Genomic DNA, 24,126 nt, shown 5'->3' with positions numbered 1-24,126 from the left:
ACAGTCAGCCCTCCATATCCGCAGAATTAGGTCCGCGGTTGGTGGAATCTGCAGATGCCGAACCCACCAATAGGGAGGGCCGACTGTGCTTCACCCCGTTATATCAATATAATGAACTTGAGCATCTGCAGATCTTGGTATCTGCTGGGCGTCCTGAAACCAATACCCCTGTAGATACCGAGGGATCACTGTATACTGTTGATTGTTTTGAAGGAGTTGTACTCATGTGCTAATTTACCTTTATTTTTTAACTGTAAAGGTAATACATGCTTATAGTAAAAAATACAAAAAGACCAAAAGGGTATAAAATGACATTTTTCCTCCATCCCCATCCTTCATTTTCATTCCTCACCACTAACCACTGTTCATTGTGACCATTTCCTGTATATCAGAGCAGTGTTCCATTTTCATTTTGTTTATTTAGCCAAGCCCTTATTTGTGGACTCTTAGGTTATTTCCAGTTTTGAGTTTTTTTGTTTTTGTTGCTTTATCAAATAATAATGCAATTAACGATTCCTAAGCAGTGGGTTTGTTAGCTCAGTGGTATGGACATTTAAAATGTTGACAAATATTATCAAGTTTTTCCCCAAAAAGGCTTTGCCAATTTGTATGACGTGGGCTGTTTTCCAACACCCTTGACAATTTAGGGTTATATCAAACTTTTAAATTGTGTTAGTCTGGTAGAGGAAAATGATGTGTCACTTTTATTTGCATTTTAAAAATAATAATAAAGATTGCACAGCTTTTCATGGGTTTCTTTCCCTTTATTTGCTGTTGATTTCCTATTTATATCTTTTGCATATATTTATTGGTTTGTTCACGTCAAATTATCCCTTTTGTATGTAAGTCATTTGTGTTGCAAATCATCTCCCAATTGGTCTTTTCATTTTGTTTAAGGGCATCTTTTTTTTTTTTTTTGGTCATATAGTAATTTATAGAGATGATATAGATTTATTAGTCTTTTCTTTCATGGCTATTTGGGATTTGTATTATGCTTAGGAAGGCCTTTCCCACTTTAAGAATATTTTCTAAGAATTCATAAATGAATGTATTTTTTCCTATCGGCCAACCTCCATCCAGTCCCTTAATATTACTTCTCAGGGCCTCCCACCTCCAATTATTCACTAAAACGGTGACCACCGTGACGAACTAAAGGCCCTCTCTCTCTTGCAGAAGAAGATGAGAACTGAGGAAGCAAAAATCGTTCAAGAAAAAGCTGCAAAGATCAAGGAATGGGTGACCCTGAAGTTAGCAGAGGTGAGTGAGAGCTTATCTTGGGAAGGCTGCGAGGACCTGCGTGGGGTTGCGCCTGTCCCTCTGCGTTTTTCTGCCTCTATCTGTTTCTGGGGCCTTGCCTGCTTTTCATTTTGTTAACCGCTTGTCTCTCATTCAGCTTAAACACTGAGACACTTCACTTCACTTTTCCCTTCCTGTTGTCAGAGCTGGGTTTCCCTAGAACTCCTGGTTTGCTTTGTGTCTGGGGAGAAGGAATGAGTCTCACTTCTGAGGAGTCCCATCAGTTTCCTTCTGAGAAGCACACACAGTCCTTACCATCCACCCTCTGTCCTCTCCATTCTTTTTAACTTTTTTTTTTTTTTGGTGCTCAAATATACATAAAATATACCATTTGAGCTGTTTTTGAAGTGTACAATGCAGTGGCATTAAGTACATTCACAGTGTTGTGTACCCATCACCACTACCTCCAAAACTTTTCCCACCCCAAACAAACTCCATCCCCATTGAACACTAACTCCCCATTGTCTCTCCCCCCAGTCCCTGGTAACCTCTATTCTACTTTCCACCTCTGTCCATCCGTTTTCGTAGCTCATCACTTGCTGCAGCTTTATTTAGGAAACTCAGGACTAGAAGCTACAGCGCTGCTAGCAAAAAACCAAAAAACAACCTCTTTCTAAACAGAAGGAAGGGGAATTGAAGTTTGGAGAAGGGTGAACACTCACTCCTGACACAAGTGGCTCACACCTGCAGGGGGTAGCGGCTCATTTTGCCTCCTGTCCTTTCTGTGGACACACATCTCAGGTCACCTGCTAGACTACAAGCCCTTCGGGACAGAGCTGATGCCTATAACCTGCATCTTCCACAGCCCTGATCTCTTGCTGAAAGCTCAATGAAAGTGTGTTGGCTTTCCAATGAGAATGGGTACTAGACAGCCTATTAACAGGACCTGGCATATCGGCTGGAGACAATGGAAGAACAGGTTTTTTTTGTTTGTTTGTTTTTGTTTGTTTGTTTGTTTTGCGGTACACGGGCCTCTCACTGTTGTGGCCTCTCCCGTTGCGGAGCACAAGCTCCGGATGCGCAGGCTCAGCGGCCATGGCTCACAGACCCAGCCGCTTCGCGGCATGTGGGATCTTCCTGGACCGGGGCACGAACCCATGTCCCCTGCATCGGCAGGCGGACTCTCAACCACTGCGCCACCAGGAAAGCCCTTTTTTATTTTATTTAATTTATTTTTTATTTTTATTTTTTTTTAAGAACAGTTATTTTTTGCTCCTAGGTGAATAAGAGGTCAAAGTTACTTTTATCAGGTTGAAACAAGAAAAAAAAGTATGTTTTGTCAGGGAAGATAACGAGGAATTAAGGGCCTGTGGATTATGACATAGTGAAATGATATGGTGAGAATAAAACATCAAACAATGAAAAATCTGGGTCCTAGAGCTCAGGATAAAAATCATTAGAGTAATTGGAAAAGAAGAATGTAATTAACCAATATTTGTTAAACGCTTGCAATGCATCGAGTTCTAAGGCAGGCATTTTAAACATAGATACTGATTTACTCTCAATGACAACTTTGTGGAATGATTACTGCCATCTTCAATTTACCAATTAGTAAACTGAGACAAAAAAAAATACAAGCAAGTTGCTACTGTGATAAAAGTAATTTTTATAGGTTGTATATTGTTCCCGACTCCTTTCCAGTAGAAAGGTAATATATCCCTGCCCCTTGCCATAAGATACGCTATGCCTCCCTGAGGAAGGAATATGCTTCTGCAGATCATGGACATCATGCTTGTTTATATGACTTGCTCTAGACATATATGTAAACTATATTCAATTAGAAACTTCAAGAACAATCACACGGGGACTTCCCTGGTGGCACCGTAGTTAAGAACCCACCTCCCAATGCAGGGGACACGGGTTCGAGCCCTGATCCGGGCAGATCGCACGTGCCGCGGAGCAACTAAGCCCGTGCACCACAACTACTGAGGCTGCACTCTAGAGCCCGCGAGCCACAACTACTGAGCCCACATGCCACAACTACTGAAGCCTGCGTGTCTAGAGCCCATGCTCCACAACAAGAGAAGCCACTGCAATGAGAAGCCCATGCACCGCAACAAAGAGTAGCCCCTGCTCGCCACAACTAGAGAAAGCCCGCGAACAGCAACGAAGACCCAATGTAGCCAAAAATAAATAAATAAAATTTATTAAAATAAACCCCCAAAAACCTAGAAAAGAAAGCACAGAGGCCGCCAAATGGAATTCTTTCCCATCTACAACCAGGTAGCGCAGAGAGAAGGAGGAGATCAGGGCTCCCAGGAGAGTCGGCAGTGGACTGGGGGGCACCACGGGTTCTTTTGTGTAGATTTGATCGTTAAGAAGGATTTTAATCTTATTTTGAATTATATGTCTGAATGTGTGGGCTGAGTATTTATTCTCAATCTTCATTTTTCTTTTTGTCTAGCTTGAGATGGAGAATCAGCACCTGAAAAGCTGTAATCAGCACCTGGTGGAGCAGGTGGGAGCCCTTCAACGTGCACTAGAAGGTAAGCGGGCCAGCATGTGCGGGAGTCGGGGGAGTGGGGTGTGTGTGTGTGTGTGTGTGTGTGTGTGTGCGTGCGCACGAGCATGGGGCTGAATTGAGGGAGCTCTTAACATGCCTATTTTTGTCCCAACCACAGCTCTTCAGATGGCACCTTCGGGGAAGCTGCTGGTGGCCCCCCAGGGAACCACAGAGCAGGATTGTATCCCTGCAGGACCAGGAGCCCAGCCAGTGGGGCAGGACGGTGGTGCTCAGGCCCAGGGTGCCCTGAAGGCAGCTATGCCCGTACCTTCTCCAGGTGCTCTGCAGAGCAAGGACTCTGTTCCTAAAGCAGGAAGCCCCTTGGAGGATTCTAGTTCCAGTATGGTCCACCCTGGAGAAATATCAGAGGCCGAGACCCTTCCACTTCATCTGGGAGGACAGGGCTCTCCTGGCCAGCTGTGCCTGAAGCCTTGCACCCCCAGGCATGGTTTGGCTTCCTGGGGTGAAGGCCTGGTCACTGCTCAGGGAGGGACGCTCCCCAGGACGAAGACCTCTGCCAGGGAAGGCGGCCCCGGCTGCAGCCTGACTCTGCCGAAGGTGCGGGCTCCCAGCACCCACCGGGACAGCATCCAGCTGGCCAAGCGGCACCACAGCCAGCCCCAGGCGGGCCCTGCGCACTTCGACCACGTGGTGAGCATTGAGATTGGGACACTCTCAGCCCTCCACTCCTCCAGCCTTCCCAAGGTGGAGGCTGGCCCTGAGCTCCGGGAGGAACCGGAGAAGATGGAGATGGACGAGCAATCCCCAGCGGGGAAGATGGAGGAAGTGGATTTGGGGAACAAACCACCTACACCCCCCCTGCACCGGTTTCCATCCTGGGTAAGAGGCCCCCTGGGGACAGGACAGAGGGGCCGGGCTGATGGTGCGAACGCTGTGGGGCACAGCCATGTGCTGAGCGTGGGACGAGGCTGTCACCCTCACCTCCTCTGGGCGGTGGGTACCCCGGGGCCTGTCCAGACTACTCCGCCCATAAGGGGTGAAGCCAGGATTTCCGATTGGACGGCGGCCGGCTGTTTCCTGAGCAGGCGCTCACCACGGGCCACAGCAAAGCTGGGGGCTCGGTGCCCATTTTCTCGTGTAGTCTTCCTGACTCTCCGTGGAGGTACAGTGTGGTGGCTAAGAGCACGGGTCCCAGGGTCAAACCAGGAGGTCCCAAGATCAAACTGTGTGAGCCAGGGCAAGCTGCTAAACCTCTGTGCCTCAATTTCCCTCTCTGTAAAATGGGGATAATAGTACCTGCTTTAGAGGGTTGCCCTGAGGATTAAGTGTGTTAATACGTATTTGGTGAGTAGTTGCAGCAGTGGTTCACAATACGTGGAGAGGCTGTTGGAAACGACAAGGGCCAGGCCAGGGTGGAACACTTTCAGAATCATCCCTCCTCTTGTTCCTTGTTGTCTTGTAAATCCAGGTGTGCTGAAATCCTAAAGCAGAGACAGGCAGTGAGGGAGCATTCGGCAAGGGATGTGGCAAGAGGGCTCAGGTCCTTCCGGTCCCCGAGACAGGATCGCTCTTGTTACCTTAGGGAACCACAGTGGCCCGAGAACCCAACCTCTCTTCTTAGGTGGGACCAGCTGGGCAGTAGCCATGTGGGGAAGATCAAGACTGAGAATTGGGAGAAGGACATTTCTCAGTCTGAGGGAGTCAGATGGACTTACTTGCTGAGTTAGAGTTCCTTTGTTGATCCTCAAAACAACCGTGTGAGTTAGGCATTAGATAAGCTTTTGTAAAACACTCCTGCATTTGTTGAACCTAAACCCCTCAAGCTTCACACTTCTCATTCTCTCTGTGAAGTTAGAGGCCTGTCCATGGTGGAATTCCACTACCACTACTGGCAGGAATAATCGTTTTTATGGCTAATTTTACCACATGGACCCAATTTATCTGCCCTACATAAGCACGGAATTCCCTGCCCCAGCCCAGTGCCTGCCCCTCCCCCCAAATTCCTCCTTGCTGCCTCCCATCTCTTCCCTTCCCTTGCCTCCAGTCACCTCTGCCTCTCATCCCAGCCCTCGCCAGCCCCTCCCTCTCTCCCCCAGGTGCCCCAGCACTGCTGCTCCCCTCTGGGGTGACCCGGATAGCATCCACCTTCCTTCCTGCCCCAGCCTAGCCCAGCTACCTCCTCGAGCTGGGCAGGCCTTCCCCCGTCCTTGTGACTCACCTCTCACCTGAAGAGGCCTTTGTTTTCCCTTTACCTTGAGTGAAAAAGAGATATGGAGGAGGATAGGTGGGGCCTCTGGGTTGTTTGGGAGTGATCCAAACCTAAGAAAAGCTTCCCAGGCCTGTGGGCCTGCTTCAGACCCAGGGGACCCCGAGGGGCGAGGGAAGAGTTGAGGGTGGGAGTTCGCATTGATGTGTCGTCTACGGCGGGGTTCAGGGGTCTGGGTGAGCCAGGACTTTGAGCCTGAAGCCTAACCATGATGTGACATTGTTACTGTAGGAAAAAAATGTGTCCCAGTTTCCAAACAACTGGCTTCCAAACAAAAGGGCACGCACATCCTTGCCATGGGGCTCGGACGTCCTCGTTACCAACCCCCCAACTTCAAGGGCTGTAAGATGGGGAAGATTCAGAGAAAACATCCCAGTTCCCTCTTCTCCTGAACTTCCTTGCCCCAAGGGAGGGGTGGCAGCAAGAGAGGGAATAAATATCGCCTGCAGGGCACTGACCGTGCTCTCAGTGTTAGCTGTTTATGTTAATAATTTCATTTGATTGTCACAACAGCCTGAAAGGTGAGTATTATTACCCCCATCTTAGGTCCAGAAATGATGTTAACTTGTCCCAGATCCCCCCGCTGGTCACTGGCTAAGCGTGGATGTGGACCCAGGTCTGCCCGCCTCCAAAGCCAGAGGCCGGTGTGGACACGGGGGTGGTGAACCCTGACCCCTTGTGACCTCCCGTTCCAGGAGAGCCGGATCTACGCTGTGGCCACGTCAGGCATGCGGCTGTCCGAAGTGTCTGCTAGAAGTAATGCCACCTGCTGCGGTGAGTCCCAAGTGAACTGCCCGTGGTGGGCAGGGTGGGCGTGCGGGGAGGAGAAGACTCGGAGAAACACCCAGGGCCAGGTCACCTGCAGCCCATTCCCTCCCACAGCAGGTGAGGTTCAGGTGAAAGCACGTGGCCCCGGCTCCCTTGGAGAGAGAGGGAAGCTGCACAGGTTCAGCTCATCACCTGCCTGTGGGTGGGAGTGGGCGGGAACAGAGCTGTAGCCAATTACAGAGCTGGAAGGGACTTTGGAGGCAGGGCGCTCCAGCCTGGCTGCCCACCTGCACCAGCTTCCCTTCTGCAGTGCAAGGGCTATGGCCGAGGAGCCCCCGGTGCCTTGATTTAGATAACCCCCTGAAGGAGCCACATCCCCACCTGAGTGCGGCTCCTGAGTCGCCGGCCGCCCAGTCCCCACAGTGACGCGAGTGCCCCATAGTCACACGGCTTGTAACTCACCTTGGCAAGAGTGGGGCTGCAGAAGCCCTTGGCCCTCGTCCTGAGATCTGTCCCCGGTCTGTCTCCGGAGTGCTGTTTCAGGGAATGCTGTCTGCACAGATCTCTCTCCTCCTCGCTCTGCTCAGGTCTCTGCCTCCCCCACCCCGCTTCCTGGTTTTTGCCACCTGAGTGAGTCTCATCCCTCTTTCCTGCCCCTCCAGCCTCAAGCCCTCCAGCCCTTGCATCCCCTGGGCCTTTCTCTGGCCTGGTCTGCAAGAACATCACCGTGCCGGTCTACACAGCCTTGAAGGGGGTAAGAAGCTGCTGTCCGAGGACGGGGTGTCCCCGCCCAGCACCCACTGCCCCACCACCGTGTCGGCAGGCAGTGGCTGGCGTGGGTCTCCAGGGGCAGGCGTCTGCGCACACGTAACTCTGGGCAGGGTGCTCAGCCCCCCATATATCTATTTATTTTGTTCATCTTTATTAGGTTTTTTAAAAAACTCTTTATTTTTTTCTTCCCATTTTATTGAGATATAATTCACATACAGCACTGCATAAGTTTAAGGTGTGCAGTATAATGATTTGACTTACATACATCATGAAACGATTACCACAATAAGTTTAGTGAACATCCAGCATCTCATATAGATAGAAAATTCAAGAAATAGAAAAAAACCTTTTCCTTGTGATGAGAACTCTTAGGATTTACTCGTAACAACTTTCGTGTATTAACATGCAGCAGCGTTAGTTAGATTTATCATATTCTGCATCACATACCTAGGACTTATTGATCTTATAACTAGAAGCTTGTACCTTTTGACCACCTTTATCCAATTCCCCCTCCTCCCCCACCTCAGTAACCACAAATCTGATCTCTTTTTCTCTGAGTCTGTTTCTTTGTTTTTGAAGTATAATTGACCTACAACACTATGTTAGTTCCTGGTGCACAACACAGTGATTCAATATCTTTATTAGGTTTTCATTAGAAAAATTCTGCATTTACAAAAATGTGAATCAGTATGATTATGGGCAAAGTAAAAAGTTAAAGGTTAAACCAGTGCCTGCTCTGCGTCTCCTCCTCATCTTGTCACATGTCTATCCCGGAGGCCAGTGGGGCTCCTTCCAGAACTTTTCATGTATTATGTCATATATTCCCATATGTATTCCCATAACATCTCTACATATTTTTTAACAAAAATCAGATATAGCTGCAACATGATGTTTTCGTATACTTTTTGGTCTGCTTTTTTTTTTTTTCCTACTGAAACCTTTTATTCTGAATTTGTTGGTGCTTAAGGAAAACAGCTTTGCCCATAATTCACTGTGTCCTGGACTTACGACACCAACTTGTATTTAGCCAATTAGGAACGAGACCAAACTGCATTCTTCTTATGTCTGTTCAGTTGATAAATGGCACTTAACTGATTTCTTTCATATAGTCTTTAACAAGAACTCATAAGTCGCATTAATTATGCCCCAAGAGATGAGGGACCGATGGTAACTCAGATGGGCACCTCTGAAAAGATTTGTCAGTTTCCTGTCCTGTTCTAGCCAGATTTTTTGGAAAACTTTAGGGAAAGACTGAAATTCCCCACCAATCTGAGATTGCCTGCGAGTTCTTACAACGTTAACTGGAAAAGAAAAGATTCCCAGCATGTTTTTTGAGATCGTAACAGTAATATTTTGTAAAACTTTTTGTAGAAGGATAAAAAGCCAAAAGTGAAATTTCCTCTTACATTGCTTTTCCCTAATTCCTAACCCCAGAGGCAGCTCTCACTGATGGTTTGGTGTTTATCCTGTAATGCCCTCTGATGCATTTACAAATGCATCTACAAATTTACTCTCTCTTACGCACACGCACACGCACACGCAAAGAGGATGATGTCATACATGTCAGTCTACCCCTTGCTTGTCCACCCAGCCATGTGTCAGGTCTTCCTGCCCCACCTCCACGCACAGCACAGCTCTGCCTCCCCTTTTAGGACTTCCCAGTACCCCTTGGTATAGATGCCCCATAACTACCTTAACTTGTCCTCCCCTGATTCACAATGTAGGTCATGTCTCTATTTTTCTGTAAAATCAGTGTTGCAATGAACATCACCATGCAAATACATCTCTGTGCACTTATATATGCATATTTCTGTAGGACAGAGTTCTAGAGGTGGAATTTAGGGGCAGATAATATGCATGTTTTAAATTTTGACAGGTAGTGCCAAATTACCTTCTAAAAAGATTTTATATAAATCTTTTATATAAAATAGAGTACCCTTTTCCAGACAGTTTCCCCAATATTGAAGTGATCGGTCTTTTTAAATTTTTGCCATGATCTCTCGATTTGTCATCCCCACCCACTTTTAAAGCTCCTGTCTCACACTGGGCCCCGTGGCATGGTTTTCTGGCCCCCTAGTGGCAGGGAGCAAGGTGTTCAGCCCTGGTGGGGCAGCTTCACTGGGGACCACAGAGGATGATGGTGTGTGAGGGAGAGAGAAGCATGGAGGTGAGGACACAGGGATAAGGTCGTCAAGTCGGGAAGGGACAGTTGTCTTTTGGGTGCCCCAGCTGGGTGATGGCTTCCCGTGCTCTAGACAGGCTGTGATGGCCACGCCCCAGGCACTTGGAGCGGGAGTGAAAGTGCAGATGGGATGGGGCTTGTCTTGCAGCCTTAGCTGCAGTGGGGAGGGTCCTGTCTTGCAGAAAGCCATGCAGATCAGCACGGTGCCCTTTGTGGACGAGTCCTCTGGGTCCGATGATGACTGCAGCTCCCAGGCGAGCTTCCGAACTTCAGTGCCCTGCTCTGAGTCCAGGAAGACCAGTGGACTGGGCAGCCCCCGGGCCATAAAGAGAGGTATGGAGAAGGGTGGTGGGAGGGGTGCAGAACAATGAGGGCCCTTCATCTCCTCCCATGGGCAGTCCCACGTGCGTGTGGAAGACCCTGCAGCTCCCAGGCTGTGTGAGCCAGGAGGCTGTGGACCTGGGCCTTGATTCCTCCTCCCTTTGGACAGGCGTCTCCATGTCCTCGCTGAGCTCTGAGGGCGACTATGCCATCCCCCCGGACGCCTGCTCCCTGGACAGCGACTACTCAGAGCCTGAGCACAAACTCCAGCGCACCTCATCCTACTCCACCGATGGGCTGGGCCCAGGGGGGGTGAGCTGGGAGCTTGGCCTCCGCCCCGATGGGGCCAAGGCAGGGCCGGGTGGGAGCGGACCTCCAGCACAAGACCCAGGCAGCAGCTGCATGAGGGTCCCTGGGATTGGCGAAGGGAGGGCGGGAGTCTGGGGGCTGCCACTGATGATGTGAGGCCAAGGGGAGTGGGCTGGGGGTGTGCGGTTGGGGGCCAGGCACACACAGACCCCATCACTATGGCCCACGGGGCCCAGGAGGAGTTTACACGTTACCTCGTTTTAGCTCCACACTGACCCTGGGATGCCGAGAGCTAACAATACGTTTATTGAGTTTTTTGTGTGCCGGGCACCGTGCCCATGGCTTTGTATGCACTGTCTCATTTGTCCTCACAAATGAGGCTTATTACCCCATCTCATGGATGGGAAGCCTGAGGCTCAGAGGCATGCTGTTATGCTCCAGAGCCAGTGGTAAATGCAGATGGCTCGTTCCCCAGCCCTCGCTCCATAGCACTGTGCTGCCCCGTCTTCATCTCCGCCTCCACGAACCCTCCATCCCAGTTTGCCTGATGTTCCCCAAACCTCTCTTGCCCTTTCCTGCTGCCTGGAATGGTCTTCTTCCTCCTCTGGGCTCGTCTTCAAGGGAAAGGCTGATTTCCTTCCAAGGTCAGTTCAGGTCTGGCTCTTGCCAGAAGCCTTCCCTGGCCAGCCTCTCGCTTGTGCAGCCCCTGATCTACCACCTCCTCAGGGTCAGGTGTTCTCTCCCCCTGCCAGCAGGACCACCCATGCTTTATAAGTCCTCTCTGCACCCTTAGCAGGGCAGTGCCCTGAAAACACACATAGTAGATACTCAGTAATTTTTTTTAATTGATGACAAAGCAGTGACTCAGCTGGGCCATTTTGGCCTGTGTGATGTCCAGGAACCCCAGTGATTTCCCTCTTCTGTCCATCCCTCATCCCCCTACACCCTTCCACTCTTGCAGGAGTCACTGGAGAAGTCAGGCTACCTGCTGAAAATGGGGAGCCGGGTGAAGACGTGGAAGAGGCGCTGGTTTGTCCTGAGACAGGGACAGATCATGTACTACAAGTCTCCGGTGAGACCCTCCTTCCCCAGGACAGTAGGCAAAAGGACCCCACCCCAGCCCCAGAACCGCATGAGAGGGGCTGGAAGCAGGGCAGAGGTGAAGGTCTGGCAGGCAGGGAGAGGCAGCCTGGGCAGGCACCTGAGGCTTTGAGCCCCACACGGGACCATGAGGCTGGTCACTGGTTCTCACAGTGAAATCAGGCACTGAGCAGTCAGGGGCACTTCTAGATGAATGGGCTTGGTGATTCCTTCTTCCTTCAGAAGCCGAGCCCTGTAAATGAACCATAGCTAGGCTGTCCTCACATCATCAGGACTGTTCTGATAGGCGAGCTTGTCACCTCCTCCATCTCCTTCCTACACTGTTTGGAATTAGGGAGCCTTAGGATGTTGGGACCTAGTTTGACAGGCCCTCCCTAGAGAACCAATGTTAACGTTTTAAAGAAGGCAAAGAGGCCTGACTCTTGTGCAACTCCAGTTGATTGTTAGTGGCTACCTTGAGCATCATGTGAAGGATTCAGGTCCCGTATCACTCAATGAGTAGGCATGCTCTGATTGATTAGTTATGTCTGCAGTGGCACAGGAGAAGGTAATGGTGATATATATAGGCCACCTGTTTGCAACACTATAAAATATGTAGTAGAAAGAATTTAAGGGCTTTGTAGCTCAGGAATAACCTGGTGGTTTCTCATCCAGTTTTTAAAGGCTCAATCTATACTTTTTGAGGCCAGGATCAGGAGGACCCATGTCTCTAATCATTGCTCCATTTAGTTAGAACCAGGATCCAGAACAAGTTATCCATCATACCACAGCCCAGGAAAGCTTAGGAATCACTTTCCCCATTGTGACCTAGAGTAAGGTCTGAGGGGAAATGATGTGCTCTGGGAAGGCTCCAACCTCTTTCCTCTCCATCCCTTTCTTTACAGAGTGACGTCATCCGGAAACCTCAAGGTCAAGTGGAACTGAACTCCCGTTGCCAAATTGTTCGAGGGGAGGGTGCACAGACATTCCAGGTGAGCATGCTCCTAGCGCCTAGTGCTTTAGATAGAAGAGGTGCTGGGTTTGGATATGGCTCGGATGGAAACAAAGATGGGGCAGAATGAGCATGTGTGAAAGCCATTACCTCGACGTTTGCATTGATCCTCATTTGTGGGTTTGAGGAAGGAAGAGGAGGCAGAATGTGAGAGATGGAGTGAAGGTAGGAGAGACACGGAGGCAAAGATGACGAGGAGGAGAAGGGAGGGAGGGAGTACCAGGGCAGGAGGAAGGAAGAGCCGGTGGCTCGGAGATCTGCGCCACCGCAGAGCCAGGCCCCTGTTCTTCCATCGTCCTGTCTCCCCATCCCCAACCCCTCACTTCTCCACAGCTCATCTCTGAGAAGAAGACCTATTACCTGACAGCGGACTCGCCCAGCCTGCTGGAGGAGTGGATCCGTGTCCTACAGAGCCTGCTGAAGGTCCAGGCCATTGGGCCTCCGGCCCTGACTCAGGGCGGCGCCAAGCCCGCTGTGAAGGGCTGGCTGACTAAGGTACGGGTGGGGTTGGTGGGGGAGGAGCGTGGTGGGCTCCTCATGAGAGTCAGGGGAGCCAGGAGTGAGTGCTGGGCTGGTGGGTCACCTCCTGACACACAGCTCCTTTCTCCAGGAGGCCCCTCACACTGACTACCTGTGGGCTGAACCACACAAGGTGACGGTGAATGAGTGTCTGGAAAAATAGGGGTCAGTGTTGTTACAACAGCAGCTATTCTCGAGACAGGGGGAAAAGGAATGTATCGGACCCATTTTGAGGTCATTAGGAGTTGCCCTCACCCCTGCCTGTACCCACCACAGCTCAGTGTGAATAGTGGGAAGCTGTGACCTCGGCGAGACAGTGTGGCCAAAGACTTATAATATCTCAGGCTGCCCTAAAGACGTTTTAATTAGGGCTCTTCTGGTTGCAGGGAGCTGAGAAGCACTTGTTAATCCCAAGAAAGGGGAAGTTAACAAGGAAGCGCGTTAACTAGGCCAGGATGCCGTCAGGAATGATTGTGTGAGCAAGTTCAGTGCTTGGGGCTCTACCTGTGCCGCTGCTTCCCAGTTCAGTCTGTGTTCACAGCCATCTCCTCTGCCCACGTGCAGTGTTTTTTACACTTCACGATTACACTTGCCCAAGGGCTTCAGCCCACCGTGGCCCTTCCCTTCCGACTCTAGCCTCTGCAGATTAGCAAGTTCTTCTCGTGATCATATTCCTGGGACAGGATATCTGGTTGGCCTGGTCGATCTTTTAATGGCAGGTCATACGAGGACGGATGGGGTGTCGCGTGGTACCATGGACGCTCACTGTGAAAGGGCTGGTTCCGTTAGTAGAGAATCTGGGTGGCATCTGAGTTTGACCTGGGATTGACCAAAGGATCTGAGTTGGACCAGGGCTTTTGAGATCTGTCTCCCTTTGGCTTCTCTTTGCCAGTCCCGGATCTTCTTCTGGGGTCTTCTGGTTCTAATAATGCTGGTTCATTTCTGGCCTACAGGTCAAGCATGGCCATTCCAAACTGGTCTGGTGTGCTCTTGTTGGGAGAACCTTCTACTACTATCGAAGCCACGAGGACAAGGTACTTCCTGGCCTCCCGACAGCTTCCCCCAAACCACATTCCTGTGGCTCTGTGTCCTTATGGAAGGCCCAGCTTTACCCTCTACCCCACCCAACCCCACAACAAGTACAGAGCTGGCTGGCCAGATCCCTCTAGAGTGTGTGACCAGTGTGCATGGTCTGCAGATCCTGCCTGTGTGGTCTGTCTGTGCTTCTCCAAGCCCACCTCAGCCAGGGAGCTGTAGTCTCCCCCTCGTCCTTGATTCCCAGCCCTACAAGGCCTGAGGGTTCAGAGAGAGGAGACTCCTCTGTTCCCCGCTGGCCCTCCCATTCACGGAAGGCTCGTGTCCACAGCGCCCCCTGGGCCGTCTGCCTGTGCGGGACGCACGCATAGAGGAAGTAGATCGATCCTGTGACTCAGACGAGGACTATGAGGCTGGAGGGACCGGGCGGTTGCTTTCCTCCCACTGCACCCTTGTGATCCACCCCCCAGAGCACAGCCCCACCTACCTCCTCATTGGCACCAAGCACGAAAAGGTAAGGGAGGGGGCTGGGCCTCCATGGCAAAGCTTGCACCTTTGATTCTCACCTTCCTTCTCTCTTCTGAGCTTCCCCAGATTCGAATCTATTTCCCTCCTGGACATTTTGGCAACTAGCATTTCCTGAATATTCCTTGTATTGAATCCATTCCCAGTGACCAACATCTCTTCACTGGGGCCATGAGATGGAGGGAACCACAAGCTTAGGAACTTGGGTTCACATTCAGCCGATCCCAAGTCTTTCCTCTTAGGGACCGGTGGCCTTGACTTGTGCCAACCAGACGGGCTGACCATCAGCCTGGGCTTGGCCCCTTCAGGGAGGCTCCCTTGGAGCTCTTGCCTCCATTCTTCCCAGCCCAGCCCCATCAGGTGGCTTTCCATCCTTTTCCAGGATACATGGCTTTACCACCTCACAGTGGCTGCAGGTGGCAGCAGTGCCAAGGTGGGCACTGCCTATGAGCAGCTCATTGGAAAGCTGATGGATGGTGAGGGAGACCCAGGTAAGGCGAGGGTGGCCATCACTGCTGGGTTGGAGGGTGGTGGCTGGGTAACTGTGGGTCAGGAACCCAAAGAAAGCACTACTGTACCCTGAAGCTGTTTGGAGACCTTCCGAGCCACAGAAGGGCATTCCCGTCCCAAGCTCCGGGACCCCTGTCTCTGGTGAGGATACTGAGGAGACCACTCAGTATCTGGGGCAGTTGTCTGGGGAGCAGACTTTCCGGCCACTTGGTCAATGTTTTACTTTGTTCACTGCAACTTTGCTGGCTGGGCAGAGGGTTGAGGAAAGAAGGTGGCTGGTTAATCTATAGTTAGTTTGTTAATGAATGAAGCCTAAGTTAGGATCAGGCTAACTAAGCCTGGGGCCTCTTGGGGTCTTTATTTTGCTACTGATTCTCAGGACCCTGAGGACCCAAGGGCACTCAGAACACACACTGCTTTACTGCTGCTCTGAGGCGTGTTTGTTCCGGGCTGATATACGCTCCTCTATCTAGACCTAGCACTGTAGGGAGAGGCCCTCCCCTGCACACGCACGCTTGCACTCCGATGTCCATGCCTTGCATTGGACGTTCACCCCTATTGCAGCCCCACGAGCAAAGCAGTAGCCGCCTTCCTGTAAGCCATGCTCGTGAGTGTGCTGAATAAATGCAGTGCACAGCCCACACTCTGTGGATATAAATCCAGCACAGCCCACGTGTCCCGACTGTGAAAGCACCGTCTTCCCCAGAGATCAGGGTCGGGGTGCGGGGGAGGCGAGTTCCCTCCTCAGTGGTAACGGCTGCTGCTCTCTGGTGCTGTGCTCCGGGCAGATTCCCCCCTCTGGAGGCACCCCATGCTGTGCTACAGCAAAGACGGGCTGTACACCTCCCTCACCACCCTGCCCTCCGAGGCCCTGCAGACGGAGGCCGTCAAGCTCTTCAAGGTAAAGTGGGAGCTGAGCCCAGGCCCATGGACTGGTGGCGGCGCCCTTGCCCTGTGCCCAGGCTCTGCCCAGAGCAGTTCTTCCCACCACGGTGATGCCGGGGTGGAGAAGACCTGTGCAGTTTAGGGGGGGAGCTCCCGGAGGGATCTGAAGAGGAAGGGAAAGAAAGTCCCTCAGGGCTCCCATCATGTCCTTTAGGGCAGGGAGGCTGGAAGCTCTGGGACTTCATTCATGGGCCCTTGGGGAGCACTAGCGAAACGAAGAGCTGCCCTCCTGTAGTGAACAGCGGGAGAGGGCAGGTTTACGTTGCTTCTGGACCTGAGGGATTCTGGCCTATTTTAGAGTATTCTTTGTTCCCCGCTGAATATTCTGTCTTTTAAAAAAATGAATATGTCTTGCTTATGTAATGGAAACATGTAAAGGAAAGATCCTATCCCAAAGTAGCCTTCTCGGTAAGCATAGACGTTCTCGAGCAGTCACGATGCTCCCTCCTAGAAAGGGCTGTCTGCCGTGAACCAGAGCCTTCCTCGAGCCCTGGGCGGGGGGACGGCCCAGTCTGTCCCCTGTCACAGAGGACGATAGTCAGGGGGCTGTCAGTCTACCTGTGCCCACTGTCATTTCCCTGCAGTCGTGCCAACTCTTCATCAACGTGCCCGTGGAAGCGGCCTCGGTGGACTACCACGTGTCCCTGGCCCAGACCGCGCTGCAGGTCTGCCTCGTTCACCCCGAGCTGCAGAGCGAGCTGTACTGCCAACTCATGAAGCAGACCAGCTGCCGCCCGCCGCAGAAGTGCTCCCTCATGCAGGTGGGCGTCCCTGGGGCGGAACGGCCGACGGGAGCCGTCGGCCAGGGCTGCCCAGGACGTGGGAAAGGTGGAAGGAGGTGACCGGGCAGGTATCCTCCGAGCCTGGCAGCCAGCAGGCGGGTTCCGTACTCAAGGCTGCCCGGGTCCTGCTGCCCTCTCTGTGCCCCTTCTGGACGTCTGCACACAGTCAGGTTGTGTGATTGCGGCTCTGCACAAAGCCCGACCAGGCTGGCCATCCTGGTGCCCGCAGAAGGCTGGGGGCTGCGGTTCGGAGAGGGTGGTGAAGGCTCTGCAGCTCAGGACTGCGATGGTAGTGGCACGGCGGACCCAGCGCTCAGCCCACATTTCTTGTTTCCCCCGGCAGTGCTGGCAGCTCCTGGCTCTGTGTGCCCCACTTTTCCTGCCTCAGCACCACTTCCTCTGGTACGTCAAACAGCAGCTCCAGCGCCACGCAGATCCCCGGTGAGTGCACGTCGTTTCCTCTGCCGCTCTGGCACTACCGACTGGCATGATCTGAGGGACGCAGGGGAGACTAGGATGGATGAGATCGCCCCGCCCTCTGGGGTTTGCACAGTGGCCATGTAGACTTTGCCCATCACCATACGCAGATGGGCACGTGGAGGTCTGGGCACCCTCTACACACCAATCCACGTGTGTGTGGGTATTTAGTGGGGGCCCTCATGTGGAGCTACCGCGCCCCCAGGTCATCCCCAGATTTGCATTCTCTGTTGCCATGTTTTCTGGCTTCTGCAGAAAATATCCGTGCCAGCAACCAGCAGTAGATAGGCCCCGAACGACCAATTAACACCCCAGACCAGTCTTTGGGGCTCGTGTCACAGCCTTCCAGCTGCAGGTGTGGTCCTATAGGTTACATGTAGGTAGGGAACCAGGGTGTCAAGTGGTAGGGATGAGTGGATTCCCGGTTTTCCTTTCTTCCTTCGCCTGTCTTTTTAGAAATGAGACGGGCCAGTATGCCACGTACTGCCAGCGGGCAGTGGAGCGGACGCTGCAGACTGGGGAGCGGGAGGCCAGGCCCTCGCGCATGGAGGTGGTGTCTATCCTGCTGCGGAACCCCTTCCACCACTCCTCGCCCTTCAGCATCCCCGTGCACTTCGCCAACGGGACTTACCAGGTGACGAGCGACCTACCAGGTGACAAGGCTGCCGCGCTCCCTGTGCTGAGTCTTCTCATATTGCCATCCCAGAGGAGAACACCTTGGGGCCAGTGGGTGCTAAGCCTCCTTAGGCCCAGCAGATCTTAACAGGCAGACCAGCCAAAGGATGGGCCTGGGGTGCAGGGGCGAGTGGGGCCATTCGTGCCACTGTGGAGGGAGTACAGAGCTTGAATCACAAAAGTACTTCACTCTTTGGGGCCTGGGAAGAGGACCTTTTGAACCCACTACGTGAACAGGGAAGCTAACACACTGACCAAGAAAGTGGCAGGGGAAGGGCCTCCCAAAGAGTGACAGCAAAGGAGGAACGGAGCTTATGTGGGACTTCAGTTTATGGTGGGCGGGCTCCTCCCTTAAGCACTCGCCCTCTGCATGTGGAAACCAGCTTTCTTTGGCCTCTGTTGTCGCCCTCGCTCCTTTCAGCCATGCCTTTCCACCTCCCGGCCTCTGACCCCTCCACTAGCCCCCGTGGGCCCCTCTCAGGAGGTCCCCTCTCCCGGCAGGTGGTGGGTTTTGACGGCTCCTCCACAGTGGACGAGTTCCTCCAGCGGCTGAACCAGGAGATGGGCATGAGGAAGTCCTCCCATTCTGGCTTTGCCCTCTTCACGGACGACCCTTCTGGCAGGGACCTGGAACACTGCCTGCAGGGGAGCGTCAAGGTGATGGTCCCCCGTAAGCCAACTGAGCCACCTTGGTCTTCAGGATTTTGTGTTCCCAGCCGGTTTGGGGCTGAGCCCGAGGCCAGCATTTCTGTGCCATCTTAAAATGTGCCCATATAGGCAGAGAAAAGTCATTTGTGCCCTTGTCTCTGGAGAGAAGATCTCCACATCCCTCCCTCCCTCCCTCCCTCCCTCCCTTGAGAGGCTGTTCAGCTTCCAGAAGAAAAGCCGCTTCCCAGCTCAGGGTAGGAAGGACAGGGAGGCACTTCTCAGCAGCAGCCCCACCTGGGCGGAGCCCACTGCCAGTTTCGTACACACATGCGTAGACGGACAACTGTACGCCTGGACCCAGCAGATGTGTTGTACGCTGGCAGCTCACTCTTACCCAGTCTGCCAGGGCCCGTGCTCTGCTTACAGGTCCCACCAACTTTAAAGAGGTAGATCCTTGTGGTACTTCTGTGCGTAAAGGCCCTTGAGTGGGATTCGAACCCTATGTTGCATTAGGGTCTGGGGTTAGAGCCGCGGGGCATGCTGGGTGTTTGTGGGATGTGCTGGAGCACTTGATGAGGATGAGGGTTTTGGCTGCAGTCTCTGCTTTCTTTATGGTGACAGGACAAAGGCTCCTGTAGTCTTTTACCATTGCCTGGAAAAACTATGCCCGGGCGTCTGTGAATGCCCAGGCATCTGTAAGGCTCTGTTACACAGTAGGCCTCCGGTTATATTTGTTGAAGAGAATGGCGGTTGGTGGGAGGGAAGTGGAGCCGGTGATGAGGGGCCATGGTTTTGAACTGGGGCCTGCCTAGCCTCTGGGGGGCCCCCTCAGATGTCCAGGCAATGGCAGCAGCATTCCATGGTTTGCTGCCCACGCCATGCTCAGAGCTACACCTCTGTCTGTGAGAAAGCCGCAGGCACCCTGGGTCCTGGGAGCATGAGGCCCCGCGGGTCAGCCTCCTGATGGACAGTCCCTCAACTCTGCCCCGCGGCTCTGCCCGAGTCCAGCCCTGACTGGACCTTGTTCCCTTCATCAGGGGCTTTTCTGACTTTCCTCTTTTGCCTCATGCAGATCTGCGATGCCATCTCCAAGTGGGAACAAGCCCTGAAGGAGCTGCACTCCGGAAAGTCTGAGGGTGGCACACGTGTCGTGAAGCTGATGTACAAGAACAGGTCCTGGGCACCGCCAAGGGGGACCAAGCATGAGGGCTGCTGCTGGGGTGCAGCTCATCACTACCCCAGCTGGAGGCCTGTCCTGCACAGGCAGGGCAAGAGATATAACACTGCCTGCTGGTCAGCAGCTGGAGGCCCAGGCTGGCTCTGCTGGCCTCTGTGAGACCCTGGACAGCTCAGGCTCTCCGTCCCTGTACTGTGTCTGCACACTCACACATGCATGCACACACACACACACACACCCCTGCCCCCCAAACAGACCAACTTCCTCAGGTGGCTGCATGTGTTACATCAGGAGAGGAAGATTTTGTCTGAGCACTAGATATTTAAGACTAAAGAATAAATTGCTCCTGGGAGCTTCCCTGGTGGCGCAGTGGTTGAGAGTATGCCTGCCGATGCAGGGGACACGGGTTTGTGCCCCGGTCCGGGAGGATCCCACATGCCGCGGAGCGGCTGGGCCCGTGAGCCATGGCCGCTGAGCCTGCGCGTCCGGAGCCTGTGCTCCGCAACGGGAGAGGCCACAGCAGTGAGAGGCCCGCGTACCAAAAAAAAAAAAAAAAAAGAATAAATTGCTCCTATATACCAGTTCCAGGAAATACAGAAGGAGAAATCCTGACTTATACCAATTTGACTAAGAAAATTCCATCCCAGTATGTCTCCAGGCAGATGATTTCCATTAGTCTCTTGGAATCTTAACTCATTTAGTTTCCTAATAAGCTATGATTCCAGGTACCAGATTCCCCTCACCAAATCCAGTAAGTCTTAACGGTGAATTCAGAACCGACCACATGCTACTGTTGCTATGGGACCTGATGGCCCTCTATCTGCTCTGTGTCATGCTTGGTTAAGTTTTTCTGGAGGCAGTGGAAAATAGGCTCACAGATGGTATAAAAAGAGTAGTTTCTTTTTTTCTTTGTAAATCAAGATAAACAGATGCAGAGACAGCTTCATCCGTTTGGGATCCCAGCTGAGCCCTGGCTTCTCACTCTCTCCCCTGTAGGCTGTACTTTCGGAGTCAAGTCAAAGGGGAGACAGAGCGAGAGCGCCTGCTGCTTGCCTCCCAAACTAGCGGAGAGATAGTGGCAGGGAGGTTTCCTGTCAACAAGGAGCTGGCTCTGGAGATGGCGGCACTGATGGCCCAGGTAAGGTTCTGTCCAGGAGTCAGGAGGGTCAGGAGACGTCTTGGACTCATAGGTGGAGTGCACCACACAGGCTGAAACAGGAGATTCTGCGGGTCCTGAGGTGCCAGAGAGGGCGGCCTTGCTGACTCCTACCCAGCAGAGTGCCTCGCTGCAGATCCAGGCTACATGCAGAACTCTGGGCGTGGAAACCAGGGGCCTGGGTTTGAATCCTAGCCACCTTCCCGCTATGAGATCTTGGCCAAGTCACTTCACTTGTCTGTGCTGTAGTTCCCTTTTTCATATCCCGAAAACAAAAATACCTCCCTACCTGCCCCGACAGGGTTGTACTAAGTGTAATTCCTAGATAATGTATGTCATATAATGTATGTGGTTAAGTGTGTATTACAGCTGTCAAACATTGTAATGAGAAGTAGGAAAAGGAACACACATTCAGACTTTGACTCTTCTATTACCTTTAGGAGGCTGTCTTGCCAAAGGAATCTGGGATCCTTCATGGTTCCCGTAAGAAAGAGTCTGGATCTACATGCTGGAGAGGATGGGGAAATAATAACAGTGGACCTTTAATACAGTAAACACGTATTGAGTATGCTGTAGAGGGCCCTGTGCGAAACATTTTATATGTAGTACCCTATTTAGTTCTCACCCCCGCTTTATAGATGAGTAAACTGAAGCTCACAGAGTTTAACTTGATCATGGTTTCAGAGCTGGTAAATGGCAGAGCTGGGATTTGAGCCAAGCATCTGACTCTAATGGCCACATTTGGAACAGTCAGCTCTACTGAAGGATCTGTAGCATCTTCAATCCTGTATCCCATATTTTTGGATTAGGAGCCAGAATTTCTATAGTGTTTCCCTTGTCTGCCACTAATTAACTGTGTCTTTGGATAAGGCACTTAACCTCAGCTGCAAAAGGAAAGGTGATCTAGACAATCTCTAATATTCTAGGACCCTAAGGTTGTTTCTCTAGTGTCTGTGAAACTTGAGATAAAGGGTCTGTCTGTACACAAGAAGTGTTTTTCACATCCATTCACACCTCACCAATAAAGGGATGAAATAATGGTTTATTTCACCTCTCAGCAGGCCCCCAACCCCATTCACGTCCAAATTCCTGATTTGTCCCTCCATGTGCTTCTACCACAGGTAGAGTATGGGGACTTGGAGAAGCCCATCCTGCCAGGACCTGGGGGCACACCCCCTGCCAAGGCTCTGCATCACCTCCAGCAGGTCCTAGACAGGTTCTACCCAAGGCGCTACAGACACGGGGCCCCCCTGGAACAGCTGAGGTAGGCTGCAAGGTCTTGCAGGGAGTCACCGTAGGGAGGCATGGGCTGCAGAGTTGGGAAAAACCTCAGAGCTGCAACAGAAACATGGCACCATCTCTCTCCATCCGTCTAAACCAGGCACCTGGCAGATCAGCTGACCACAAAGTGGGCAGCACTGCAAGGCTGCTCCTCTCCTGAGTGCATCCGCATCTACCTGACAGTGGCCCGGAAATGGCCCCTCTTTGGTGCTAAGCTCTTTGCTGCTCAGGTAAGTGTGGGTGGTTTCCAGCCAAAGGAGTGGTTACCACACCCTCAGGAACTCCCTAAGTTTCTCCTGGATTCGGTCATGTTTTGAGCCAGTTCAGTCTGCAGCGCCCACCCGCAACCACTAGGGGTCACTATCTTTCCACCCATTTCTTGCCTACTCCAGCTTTCCCTGGTCCAGAGCAGTTGTGACTCATTGCTTCCGGGCCAGGGTTATTTCTGGGCGATCCTTAACTTTCCTTTATTGACTTCTTTCCCAATCCTACCTTTGAAAAAAAAGATAGGGTCAACTAATACACAACAGAGTTCAGACTTGATATGATGTTCCTCTTGAGAATGTTTTTATTTTAAAAAAAGTTTGAAAGAACAACGTGTAACCTAAACAAATACATCTCTGCTGACCTGGTGCAGCCACAGAGGGATCTGACTACTCAGGCACCAGTTAATTTCTCCTGCTGGAAGGCCAGGTGGCTAAAAGTAATTTCAGATGGAACTTTTCTTCACTGGCTATCTGGTGTGCACGAAACTTTGTACGTAATCACAGTGTCCTATCCTCGAAGCTGGATCATGATCCTGTTCACTGAGGATACAGATTAGACAACAGACATTCACTCATTCATTCAACAAAGAATTGTTGAGCTCCTACTATATCTGAGGCATTGTGCTAGTTGTCTGAGGTGACAAGAGGTGAGCAAATCAGACACGTCCTCGCCTTCATGGAGCTTCCCATCTAGTGGGGGACGTACACACTAATCAAATACTCACACATACACTCTCTCTTTCTAAATATATATATATATAAAACACATATAATTTTTTTAGAAGCTGTCACAAGTGCCATGAAGGAAAAGTACAGGGGTGTTATAAAGGCATATAACATGGGGACCTACTTAGTCTGGAAGGTTGGGAGAAGCTCCTGAAAAAAGGGACATGTCCATCTCTCTCCCCAGCCTCCCCAGGGTAGGAGAGACAGGAAATCTAGATTGCCCTACTGCAGCCCTGGCAGTGAAAATTAGTCATTCTAGGACTTATCCACCAAATAGGCAGTTTTCTCCCTGGCAGGGCCTAAAGCCCTTGCATTACTGTCTCCCTAATTATTTTATAGTCCCTAGGAAATGGTTGAAGCAAGATGCAGCTTGCACTTAGGAGGGCCTGTGGGTGGAATGCTGTCAGTTTCTGAGAGCCAGGAAAAAACAGCCTGTTCTCCATGCCTGTAACAGAACAGCCAGGGCTGGCCTCTGTTCTGGAACAGGAACAAAGTGTACTGTGTTCTGTACCATGGCAGGATGGGCTATAGGTACTACAAGAAAGTGATACTCGGGGTTGTTAGTAGGTGGCCAGAGCCCCAAGCCAGGTGCCTCCTGCCACGAGCAGCCTGTTTACTCCCGCATGCTATACAAATACCATCTTCTATGTTTTCCAAAAGAAAAAAGTTGGAAATCACTGCCTAGCAGATCCCTAGATGTGCCTTCTTCCTCAGAAAGCTCTAGTGGTTCAGAATCCCTAGCTGTGGATGTCTGATGGGATTTTCCTGTTCCCCCAGCCTGCACAGCCGTCTTCCAAGGAGAACACCCTGGTGTGGATTGCGGTGAATGAGGATGGTGTCAGCATCCTGGACCACAACACCATGGTACGGGAGGATGAGGGCTGGCTTCCTGACCCCTCCTTCTCCTGACAGTATCTTTTCTTCTTCTCTCTGGA

The 24,126-nt window shown here is 51.8% G+C and overlaps 1 protein-coding gene across 1 annotated transcript in view; it reads left to right on the top strand.

Annotated features, from left to right (window-relative positions):
* PLEKHH1 (pleckstrin homology, MyTH4 and FERM domain containing H1) overlaps nucleotides 1-24,126 on the top strand; it is a gene marked incomplete at its 5' end in the record, with an annotated part of 41,446 nt that overhangs the window by 15,840 nt on the left and 1,480 nt on the right. Inside the window, 23 exons of the mRNA XM_082649115.1 lie at nucleotides 1,174-1,257; nucleotides 3,701-3,782; nucleotides 3,918-4,639; nucleotides 6,722-6,800; nucleotides 7,457-7,548; nucleotides 9,930-10,080; nucleotides 10,238-10,380; nucleotides 11,339-11,449; nucleotides 12,363-12,449; nucleotides 12,803-12,964; nucleotides 13,942-14,022; nucleotides 14,355-14,537; nucleotides 14,931-15,039; nucleotides 15,847-15,959; nucleotides 16,588-16,764; nucleotides 17,129-17,226; nucleotides 17,719-17,896; nucleotides 18,439-18,594; nucleotides 19,658-19,758; nucleotides 20,759-20,900; nucleotides 22,040-22,182; nucleotides 22,300-22,429; nucleotides 23,969-24,055. Coding sequence (XP_082505241.1) covers nucleotides 1,174-1,257; nucleotides 3,701-3,782; nucleotides 3,918-4,639; nucleotides 6,722-6,800; nucleotides 7,457-7,548; nucleotides 9,930-10,080; nucleotides 10,238-10,380; nucleotides 11,339-11,449; nucleotides 12,363-12,449; nucleotides 12,803-12,964; nucleotides 13,942-14,022; nucleotides 14,355-14,537; nucleotides 14,931-15,039; nucleotides 15,847-15,959; nucleotides 16,588-16,764; nucleotides 17,129-17,226; nucleotides 17,719-17,896; nucleotides 18,439-18,594; nucleotides 19,658-19,758; nucleotides 20,759-20,900; nucleotides 22,040-22,182; nucleotides 22,300-22,429; nucleotides 23,969-24,055 — 3,411 coding nt within the window. The remainder of the gene's footprint in view (nucleotides 1-1,173; nucleotides 1,258-3,700; nucleotides 3,783-3,917; nucleotides 4,640-6,721; nucleotides 6,801-7,456; nucleotides 7,549-9,929; nucleotides 10,081-10,237; nucleotides 10,381-11,338; nucleotides 11,450-12,362; nucleotides 12,450-12,802; nucleotides 12,965-13,941; nucleotides 14,023-14,354; nucleotides 14,538-14,930; nucleotides 15,040-15,846; nucleotides 15,960-16,587; nucleotides 16,765-17,128; nucleotides 17,227-17,718; nucleotides 17,897-18,438; nucleotides 18,595-19,657; nucleotides 19,759-20,758; nucleotides 20,901-22,039; nucleotides 22,183-22,299; nucleotides 22,430-23,968; nucleotides 24,056-24,126) is intronic.

Source organism: Grampus griseus (assembly GCF_964374135.1).
Source record: "Grampus griseus genome assembly, chromosome: 2".
NCBI lineage: Eukaryota > Metazoa > Chordata > Mammalia > Artiodactyla > Delphinidae > Grampus > Grampus griseus.
Note: the sequence above shows the minus strand (reverse complement) of the source record. Positions and strands in the feature narration are given on the sequence as shown.